Genomic DNA, 12,019 nt, shown 5'->3' with positions numbered 1-12,019 from the left:
AGAAAATTTTTCTAAAAAATAAAAATCGTTGTGATAAAAAAGTAAAGAAAGAAATAAAACAGTTTTTGCGAATAATAATATTTAAAAACTGTTTTTTTAGCTTGAATACGGTTTTAATAACATATCAGAAAAGTTGATAATAATTATCAACGTAATATTATTTATGTTGATAAAAACATGTTATTTGTTTTCGAAGAAATGTATTTTTATGTAAAGTTTTAAGTTTGACAAAAAAAAAATATTTGCATTTGTTATAAAATTATAAAATTATATTTTTTTATTTTTTTTTATTCTAAAATAGAAATTTACTTTTTCTAATGTAGAAAAAAATATTTTTACAAAAAATCTACGTGTAAAATGCGGTAATAACGCTTTAAAAGTACTGAAAAATTAGAAAAATTAGAAAAATTAAATGTATATTTAAACCTGTAATATTTATACCTTAATGTGGTAATAATTCGTTTGGTATTAATTTTTTTAATTGGTTATAGATATTTCAGAGTTCAGTCAAAGACTAGTTATATTACAGGTTAAAGGCAAAGTTGAAAATTAGATGTTCGTAGATGTAGAAAAGAATATTTTTAATATAGATTTATTTAATTCACGTATTCAATATAATATATTTATGTATTCCTAATGGAACAATATTCTTTTTAAAGAATGTATTCGATCTGTGTTAATTAGAATAAGCGCTCTCTATTTGTAGAATAATTTTTCATAGGTTTGTATAATTTTAGTAATTGTAAAAGGTGTTCTGAATAATAATTAAAACATCAATTTTCGTAATATTTATATGAGATAGTTGAGTCCTAAGTCTTTACTGTAAAATAAGTATAGATAAAGTAGAAACGAAAAATTATTCGGTTCAAACAAAAAATACAAAGATGAAATAAAATTAAGAAATATTGTTTAAATTATAATTATTATTGTATAATTGTTGAGTAATTATTTTATTGTCAATAAATTTCACAATGTGGATGTTAGACTTGATATTTCTCAAATTATTCTCTTTTTATTGTTTTTCTTTCAGACCTGAATGATCCTTAAATTGTCAACAGCAGCAATATCGAGTATAATTTTTTTTTCTAAATATAATTTAACTTTAAAGGGTCAAAGAAATCAGCCATTTTTACAATTTCATAGGTCAAAAATATGGAAAGTTGAAATTTTTTTTTTAAATTCTCGTCAAAATTTCAATTATCTCTATAAATAATAAAATTCTTATTCAAAATTCAATTAATTTCTAAAATTTTTATTAAATTCTTGACAAAATTTCTTCCTTAATTCAATGACTTGCAATGTCTATTATTATTTTAATAAAATTTTCAAAAAATGAATTCAATTATAAAAAAAAAAAAAAAAAAAAAAAAAAAAAAAATTAAAAAAAAAATCTTTTTTTTTTATATTTTAATAAAATTCTACGGAAACATTTAAATATTTTCATAAAATAATAAAAATTTCACAGGAATTCAATTATTTACAAATTTTTTTTATAAATTTCTTCGCAATAATTCACTTATTTTCATAAATAATATAAAATTTTTATACAGGAATTCAATTATTTTTGTAAATAATAAAATTCTTTTTAGGAATTGAAATATTTTCATAAATAATTAAATTTTCACTGGAATTGAATTATTTTTAAACACACTTTTCATAAAATTTTTCGAAAAAAAATAAATTATTTAAAATGATTTTTATAAAATTTTTCGCTAGAATTCAATTATTGTAAAAAAATTAATAAAGTTCTTCGTAAGAATTCAAGTATTTAAAAAAAAATTTATAAAATATAAAACAATAATATTCTTTTTAGGAATTCAATTATTTTCATAAATAATAAAAATCATTGCGGAATTTTAATTATTTTTAATTCAATTTTAATCAAATTCCTCGAAAAACGTAATTATTTTTAAAAAATTTATTAAAATTCGTCAAAAGAATTTAATTATTTAAAAATTTGTTGATAAAATTCTTTATGAGAATTCAATTTTAAGAAACATTCAATTATTTAATAAGTTATTAATTTCTGTATTTAAATAATTGAATTCTTTTGAAAAAGTTTTATTGAATTTTTTTAAAAATAATTTCAAGTTTTTATTTTCTAATATAAATTTAATTGACAAAATTTTGCGAATAATTGAAATTTTTGTAAAGTTGAATTGTAAACAAATGAATTTGAAAATTCTCAAAGCTCTATTTAAAAAATTATTAAAAATAATGATTTTATAAAAGAATTTTAGTTAAAAATTCTTGAAAAAAAATATAATTTTAGAGAAGTTACAAATTATTGCAAAAATTCAATTATTTTCGTAAATAATAAAATTTTTTTTTAGGTATTCAATTATTTTCATAAATAATAAAACTCATTGCAGAATTTCAATTATTTTAAATAAAATTTTAACCGAATTCCTCGAAAAATGTAATTATTCTTGAAAATTTTATTAAAATTCGTCGAAAAAATTCAATTATTTAAAAAAAATTGTTGATAAAATTCTTTATAAGAATTTAATTCTAAGAAACATCCAATAAATAAATTGTTTTTTGTATAATTAAATAATTGACCTTTCGTAGAATTTTCTTATAAATATTGATTTAAAAATGGATTTCAGTTAAAATTTTAGATTATTATAATTAAATATTAAAAGCAATATAGCTTGAATTTTTAGAAATAATTGAACTTTGATATTAATTTTTTTGAAAAAGTTTAATTGAATTTATTTTATTATTTTAAGTTTTTATTTTCTAATATTTATTTAATTGAAGAATTTACGAATAATTATTGAAATTTCGTAAAATTTGAATATTGTAAACAAATGAATTTGGAAATTTCCAAAGAACTTTTTTGAAAATTATTAAAAATAATTGATTTAAAAAAGAATTTTAGTTAAAAATTTTAGAAAATAATAATTGAATATTGAAATGATGAAAATAATTTTAAAGAAGTACAATATTCTTATTATCAGAAAAAATTGAAATTGAAGAAAACAAAACTGATTTGGTAATTTCCACACTTCGAATTTTCCAAATGTTGGCGCCATTTATAGATATTTGATATTCTTAGGATTGGTACTAATTTACCTTAAAATAAAAGTAAAAACTAAAATAACCTTATTTAATTCTCTTTTATTAACGATTTCCACAAGTTACATAATTTTTCTACAACCTTCAAACATATTTTCAATGTTCTATAGTAAATAGAATAGTGTATTAAAATGTAGAATCTAAATCCTCGCTCATGACATTTCGAGAATCTAGCTCATCGCTTCTGACACTTTGAGAATCTAACTCATTGCTCCTAACACTTTTAGAATCAGAATTCTCCTCTACCGATGGTTCAATAGTTTTTTTATTTAAGCAAATAGTTATTTGGTCAAAAAATAATTTATAAAGATAATCCTTCAGGTATTCTCTTAAATTAGACGGGCAGTTTGGATTCATTTTAAGAAGTTTTCGCAGTTTGCTTTTAACGTTACATATTTTTAAAAGAGCTTCTTCAGATGATTCAGTAAACTTAATGAAATATTTATTGGCATGAACAATTAGATGATCGCATCCCTTGTCAAGTTTTCCAAATTTATTTGTAAATTCCTCTCCAACCTATAAAACAGTTTTGAATTAATGTTATTAAATTCTTTCACCTTTAATAAGTTTTGAAAGAAGTTTTTATTTTTCAAGTTATTTCAAAATAATCATATGGTATAAATTAATTTAGCTATTTAGTGAACAGAAACAGATATTTTTGACATTTCTGTTAAAATTTAGCTCACCTCATGAAATTGATCGGTAAAATACTTTTCCAGTTTTCTGATTTCTGTATAACTTAATCCAAGTTTATCGTTGTAAAATTGTGCCCAAGGTTCTATTTCGAATGCATGATGTACCTTGTGAAAATTTATTAAAAATAAATTAAATAAAATTACGTCCACTTCTTCGAATTAGCAATTCATTATCATATAATTAGAAAATTATTCACTTACATGGAAGATGTAGATAACAAGAAGTACTAACACTTGTTTCGTAATAGAAGACATTTTCTTCAAATTGTAGCGATCTATTCAAAGTACTAGTTACTTATGGTAAAACTTGCTTAGATTACACATATTTCTTACTCTTAATTTTCGAATGTTTTACACACTTCCTTTAATCTCGTATTTTATGTCTGAATTTGTGAAATATGAATAAAACGTGACCTATAGTAGTCATCAAAAAGATTATTTGTCAATAACATTTTTTTACAATGTCACCATTTTTTTAATACAAAAAATAAAACTTGTAATTAATAGCCTATCAGAAATTGTGATAATCATATGTTAATTGTCAATTCTGTTTTATAACAATTCTGTTGCATGTCAATTGTGTTACATGTCAAGTCTGTTAATTGTCAATTCTGTTGCATGTCAGTTACGTTACATGACAATTATGTTAAATATTAATTGTGTTCAATATTTTTCTGTTAAATAACTTTTTGGTTGTTTGTCAGTTGGGGGATCATTCATACGTCCTGTTCAAAGGACCAATTGTTCAAATTTTATAAACGGTTCTAAAGATGACTATAAAACGGTTCTACAGGTTCTTTATTAATAAATAAACAAACATTTCATACTTCTTCAGTTCATCATATTTAAAATAAAATTTCCAATGTTATATATGCAAAAAATATTCCAATAGATAACAATGTATTTACGAAATATTGATTCTGAAGTTCATGGAAATTTTCTTTCCTTAACGTGAAAAAGTTACAAAAATTATTAACGGAGACATAGATTGGAAAAACATAGATTTTTATAATTCCGCTATTTAGGGTCTGTTTTTGTTTTTACGAAAGATAGTATCCCATAGTAACAAGCGGAAAAAATGTATAAACCTGCAATTTCTTCTCGTAAAAGTGACATTAAAAAAATTTTTCCTAAAAAATTCAAAAGGATTTTCGTAATCTTAATCTATGTTTGAGGCTAAATACATTTTTCCTTTTTAAAATTTCTTTATAAAACAGAAAACTTGACATGAATTTGCTTTAAAAGGAATAAACCTTGCCTGAAAGAGGATTAAGTTTTATGAAGAGTACTGAACAGACGATATTCGAATAACGTTGTAAAATTGTTGTGTTTGGTTATAATTACAGAAAATAATGATGAAGTGTACAAATATTAATTGTTGTTTAACATTTTTTGGTGTGGTCATTCTTGGAGTCGCAGCGGGTAGTAGTTATACTAAAGGATTAATAAAGTACCTAAGAAGGGAGTCGAGACTACATCAGGTAATGTTTATCACTGACGATCATCTACTCCAAAATTCAAGTTCAAGCGCCGACTATCTGATCAGAGATGTTTCTCACCATTTTCCATCGTTCAGTACTAGTTTCTCTACACTGAACGAAAGTCTACACAAACACTTTCCACCTTCTGCACGACCACCAAGACGAACGACGTTATTCATCATGATTCTCAATGGCGATCAAGGTGGCAGTTGGTTTAAACTTGTTTCTGCACTTATGCAACTGAAGCAATTGTCGCAGGGACATTCTTATCCAAAATGTTTGATTAACATTATTTCTCAAAAAGAATCTCAATCGATAAAAGAAATTCTAGAATATTTTTGGTCTCTTGATTTTCTGGACATTGCAGTTTTGCAACACTTGAGAGAAAACGAAACATCCATGGAATCAGGAGACGGTAGACTGCCTGTTTTGCATAAAATCAATCTTTTTGCGAAAATTTACACCGCTAATAAAGTATCAGCCAAGACAAAATGGTTTCCAAACAAACTTCTAAATCTGCATGGATATGAAGTAAGATTCGGTCTTGGTTTCTTGAAATATAATGACAACAAAGAGCATTTTAAATCCCACTTGAGATTTGCAGGCATTTTTTCAAAAACAATGCATTGTTTTCTTAAAATTCAAGAAATCCCATCTTTGGATGAACATTCATTGTATGAGACTGTTTACCAACAGAAATTGGAAATGTTCTTAAATCTGAGGCAGTTCGTGATTTCAGAAAGTCTTTCTTCAAAAAAACCTCTGATACGCATTGTAGACTTTAGAAATGGGAAGGCTGTGATTCCAATTACATTGAAGTTTACTAGAGTAATCGTAATTTCCAGAGAATTCATTTACATGTTAGTTTCAACCACGGTTGTAATTGTAACAATTCGAATCACAGCTTGGATTTTAAAATTCAACAGGAAAACTTGGCAATTGTTCAACATCAGTCGAATTATAATGGGCATGTCTGTCACCAGAGAACCTGCGAAGACAGTGGAGAGAATAGTTTTTGGAATATTCTTGTTGAGTTGCATTGTCTACTCAAGTTATTTCTACTCAGTGATCTTGGACATCTCTTTGCAAGCCGAACCTCAAATTTCAAATCTCGAAGAACTTGCCAACTCGTCTCTAACGCCGTTAGGATCTCCTTTATCAATAAAGTCAATCCTTGAAAGTCCTATTTATTACATTCGAAAACTAGGCACGAAAGCAAATTATACTTCTATTGTGAATACAGATAATGAATGTTTGGCTTACTTAACGAAATTTGCAAATGTAACTTGTATTACAAATGATATAATTGTTAGCAAATTCAAGAAGCATTCAGAATACAGCGGCAGAATACTGCAAGAACCTGTGTCTTATTTTATTGTGAGCTGGTTTGCGAGAGACGGATCTCCTTTTCTCGATCGCTTCAATGAAGTAATACTCAAAGCATCAGAACACGGTTTACTGCATCCTGCTCTGCACGAAAATAACAAGCAGCCAAATAGGCCTTCATCTCCTGAAGAAATCAGTAAGGAAAAATTGCTTATGATCGTCTGTTACTTGCTTGTTATAGGATACTCCGTCGCAGTGTTGTCTTTTATTATGGAAATAATGAGCGTTGTTAATTGGCAGCGTAAAGTTAATGCATTTTATCATCGATGCTGCAACTGTATGAAGTAAAATAATTATGACGAAAAGGATTGTTACACTGAGAGAAGATAATTCAGATGCTGCGAACTAAAATCAAACTCGATTTTGTCTACACTCAGAAAATTTTAGTGAGGCTGCAGGGTTTCGTCTGTGTGAGCGCAGTCTCACAAAAATTTTCTCAGTGTACTGACAGATTCCAGAAAAATTAAAGAAAGTTATTGTAGTTTAACATTATTATTATATAAGAAGATTATATAGGAATTTTAGCTTTCCCTTAATACTAAGAAGAATAAAGAATAGGGTCAATTAGGGTAAATCGAAACAGTAGTTATTATTTGAGTTAAATAAGAAATTTTAAAAATAAATACCGCCTTAAACCTTGAACCTTATAGATCATTCCCAACAGGTTCTAAGTATTTTCCCATTTTCCGTTTGTCAATTAGTAGCAGTATATACAAAGATATTTCCTATTGCAGAAAGAATTGATAATCAAAGAAGACACCCTTTCACTTTTTTGACTCGCATTTGGAAAAAAATAAACTAAAAATTCATATTAAAATTTATAATTATCTCTTATTAATTCTAAAACAAAAATTAACTTTGGTTTTTTCATTTTGCAAACTATAATTAAAAATAGGAGGCTGTTTCTATTTATCCCTAAAAACTGAAAATTCAGGGTATATAGAAACAGAATAATTTCAATAATATTTCTTATAATATAGAAAGAGAGAAAATTGTTTCTATCAAACTACAACACTATTTTCAGCATTACAAAGGAGAACGAGAGAGAATAAGAGAGAACAAACCTTTATTTGGGTAATGTGTCTCAACTTTTGGCATGGTTTATTTTTAAACTTATGTAGTGTATTACTATTTATTAGTTTGAATTATTTTATAACTAACAACATTTTTATGTAATTTTTTGTATATTTTAACATTTCCATACTTGAAATTGATTTTTTTTAAATTTTGTAAGAAATAATCAACTGTTTCTATTTATCTCTAAATTTTAGCAATGTTAAAAAATTTAGGGGTAAATAGAAACAGTTGATTATTACGATTTAATGATACCTATATATTTTCTACTACTCCATAAAATTGTTCCACGAAAGTGGAATAATAACTCAATACACAAAAAACCGAAAGTATTCCGATTAAGAAGAAAAAACTTATGTTATTGGTGAAACTTAGCAAATCTGTTTCCATTTACCCCAACTGACCGTACTATATAGGATTTTTGAGTGACTAGAAATATAGTGCGAGCGTAGGTACTGTGGAAAAAAAATATGCCGTCGATCTTTAGAATTTGCTATCTCGTAAGCACAATAATATTTATTAATAATATAAAATATATTATCATTAAAAAATATTAGATTTGGGTAGATTTGTAGACTATTGTAATATCATTAAAAAAGAATTTTTCTCCGTGTGTATCGAAAAAAATGTATATACGTATTTCTTTACTTTGACTTTTGAGATTTTGATGAAAATTACAGAAGTTATTATGAATTATTAAAATTTAATGTTTTCAAAAACAATTTACTTTTCGAATGCGTTTTTCTTTCTCAATATCAGAAAATGGAATGTAATATGCTACATGAAAGTCTTTAACCTTTATCTTTAAAAAATGATAAATTTTTTCCCGTTTTTATCCGAATGTGGTGTTTTTTTTACTTATAATTATAATTTACAATTACAATATATATTTATAATATAATTTTGATACTTCACTATACAAAAACTAAGCAAATGCATGCATTGAGATTAAAAAAAATTGTAAATATTAAGTAAATAAAAAACACTACATTTGAATGAGTTTTGTCCTTTTTCAAAGATAAGGTTGAAAAAAAATTGAAAATTTAATGTTTCCATCTTTGAGAAAAAGCACTTTTTAAGTTTAATTTTAACTCTTTGGGGTATTTCCATTGCAGATACGTTATTTTTGATTGCATATTTAAAAAATTCATTTTCCAAAAAATTTCATGTAGCATAGTTCTTCCTATCGTCTAATATATTGTAGGAGAAAAACGCGTTAGAATAATGTAAACTGTTTTTAAAAACATTAAATTTTGCTAATTCATAACTTCTAACTAAATACAATGTTGCTGCGCAAATGAATATTATATTTGATTATTAAAATTGAAAATGTGTTTCGACAATTCTATTGTAGTAATAGAACAATGACGTGTGAGTCATTCACAAAATCTATCGACAAGAAACCAAATTTGTGAATCAGTACTCGATCCGACGTTGATTAGCTTAGTTGATTATATTTTGTAATTATATTTTATTTGAAATTGTGTGTAAATTGTAATAATTTTATTTAATTAGTGTTTGAAACTGTTGTTCTCTCTACGAATGTGAAGTAAAAAAGACTGCGTTAAATTGAATATTAATTTTATTGTAGAACTCAATATATTATAAACAAATTATTAAATCGTTGCTTTGTGTAGTTCGTTTATATGTTCTAAATAAATTGTGAGTTGTGACAATGTGATTTGGATTACTTTACATTCCCGCCAATCTACAAAGAAATTCTAAGTAAATTATATTTTGTGGCTATGTAAGATTGTACATACAATTTTTGAATGGAAATATTGAGGAGAATGTCCGTATTCTATTTATTTATTTTCATAACTTTATTATTTAATAATAATAAACGTTAAGTTTTAATTATTTTTGTAAGATTTGATTTTAAATATTTAATTTTTTTATTTATTTCGACAACTAAAATTTTTTTTAGGGAAAGAAATTAAAAAGAGTAAGCGAAGTAATAAATGGTTTTGTCTTTGATAAAATTTACAACTCTTTTACTACCACAATTCCACTTTAAAAAAATAACAGAAAAGTTGATAACAATTATCAATATACTGGTATGGAATTCATTTTTATAAAAACTGCAAAAATGTAAATTTAAAGAAAAATTAAATTTATCATAAATTTATGTAATTAATTTCTGTATACAAAAAATTTAATTCCTTTTACAAAATGTACATTTAGGGTGAAACTGTAATAACTCTTTTTAATAATCATGCACGTTTCCGATTCATTTTATTTCAATCTGTAGATATGATCCTAGAAAAAGGCTAAATTTATAGAGTTGTTCAAGGTCAAACTGAATAACAATTCTTTGAATTAATTAACTCTGTTTTATTATTTATATACCTAAAACAAGTAGGCTAAAATTTATTTAATTTTCTTAGTTCAATAGTTTCTTTGAGGTTTTCTAAAATAGTAAAAATATAAAAATAATCACAAAACGAATTACTATTGGAATTGTTTTGAGAAATAGTAAATTGTTGTCTTTGTGTCTTTAAAAAACTGTTGTAATTTAAATAAGAAAAAAAAACGTGTGTACAAAATTTGAAAACGACCGTAAAACGAGTGATACTCCACGAAAATCAAATAAAAGAATTCGAAAAATACTTGCATACATTTTTACATGTTTTTATTTAACATCCCATGAATCGATCCAAAAAAATTAATTCTGAAAAAATATAAGATGCGAGAGAAAAGAAAAAAAGGGAAAAGAAATTTGTGAAGTTTAAATAGAACAAAAATTACAATTTTATTATTATTTTTACAATTTTTATCAAAATTTTTTTTAAAAAATTGAATTTCCATGAAAAATGTTATTATTATAGGCATCCACAATTATTATAAATAAATTTAATTCGATAGTATTCCCAAGCTATTGGACGAGAGTCCAGGCTTAAAATAGTAATTATTACATTTTTTTAAATAAATGTTTACGTAACGTTTATTATGACGTAACATAGGAAAAGCAATTTAAATAACTTTTAAAAACTTTTAGACACGTCTTCGCCATAGAAATTCGACGCATCCACCGCCAAGAAGACTTGATGTTCTGAGTGTGAACGCCAGTTTCATGGTTCACGAGCTATTTAGAATTATTCACAGTTTCATGCAAATAGCGATGTTCTGCTAAAGTCATATAGCCATTCCAGGGTGAAATAGAATTGTCTCATTTAGTATCATCCGTGTGTCGTTACGTCTACGGTAGAGCTACTGTCGCAATTATTTAAAAAAATTGGCTAAAGACGTTCAAGAATGTACAGAAAAACAGACCTTATTTTCATTTCGCATAAAAAGACGTTCTGAACAGATAAATGATAAACCTCAATCATCTAAACCTAGGCCGTTGTAGTATTTAAGAATCCCTTTTCAAAATTAAATAGAAAAAATTTCCCATTGTAGAAAAGCTATTCCCAGTAAGAAACGAAAAATTGAAAAGTATTAAAAAGATTCTATTCTTTTGAATGCCATTTCTGTCCAATACTTTTCTATCCAGTAAGAGCAATATGAAAAGTAACGATATCAATCCTCTTGAATACCCAGTAAGAAAGCAAAGATTAAGAAGCATTAAAAAAATTCTATCCTTTTGAATACCATTTCTGCCCTATGCTTCTGAATTCCGCGACAGTAGTATAATAATATAATACTAATATTATTGACATATAGAATGTTCAATTACTTTCAAATAACTGCACTCAAGAATTTATTTGCTATTTAAAAAGGAATAATTATTAAATTATCAGTTAAGAGGGTTAAAAGTGTTTAAAGGTCTCTGAAATTTTTAGATTATGATTTATTGTCTAACAGAATAACGGCCCTGACTCGTTTAAATGACGTTAAATTGGTAAACAATCAATTTTTCAGCAAGTTTTTCTTTGAACACAAACACTTTTTACAAAATCTGCCACTGTATGTATCTTATAAATTACAAAAATCCAGAAGATTGCTTGAATGCATGCAGAAACGCGGTTCCAATGAAAAATTGAAAAGTGATATAATGACAGGCTGTAATAATTTCGGATGGGATTGGAAAGCATTCAGAAAAAAATTTTGTCTTTGTTAAAAATTACAAAAAGAATTGAATAGCATTCATTTTTAGACGAAACGTGGTCCTATCATGGTATAGAAAAGTATTGGACAGAAATGGCATTCAAAAGTATTGGATAATTTCTACTACACCATACAGAGTTTGAATTATTTCAATCCTTTTCAATTTTTCGTTTCTTACTGGGAGTATTTAAGAATCCCTTTTCAAAATTAAATAGAAAAAATTTCCCATTGTAGAAAAGCTATTCTTGCAAA

The 12,019-nt window shown here is 25.3% G+C and overlaps 1 protein-coding gene across 1 annotated transcript; it reads right to left on the bottom strand.

Moving 5' to 3' along the window:
- Window positions 1-3,107: 3,107 nt before the first annotated feature.
- LOC122505919 lies at window positions 3,108-4,137 on the bottom strand. The gene is made up of 3 exons (XM_043617802.1): window positions 3,978-4,137; window positions 3,768-3,881; window positions 3,108-3,597 (listed from the first exon to the last, which is right to left on the bottom strand). The coding sequence occupies exons 1-3, from the start codon at window positions 4,029-4,031 to the stop codon at window positions 3,208-3,210; spliced, it is 558 nt and encodes a 185-aa protein (XP_043473737.1). The 5' UTR covers window positions 4,032-4,137; the 3' UTR covers window positions 3,108-3,207.
- Between the last annotated feature and the right edge of the window lie 7,882 nt (window positions 4,138-12,019).

Source organism: Leptopilina heterotoma, unplaced genomic scaffold (assembly GCF_015476425.1).
Source record: "Leptopilina heterotoma isolate Lh14 unplaced genomic scaffold, ASM1547642v1 Lhet_38, whole genome shotgun sequence".
NCBI lineage: Eukaryota > Metazoa > Arthropoda > Insecta > Hymenoptera > Figitidae > Leptopilina > Leptopilina heterotoma.
The sequence above is the reverse complement of the archived record's forward strand: the minus strand, read 5'-3'. Positions and strand labels throughout refer to the sequence as shown.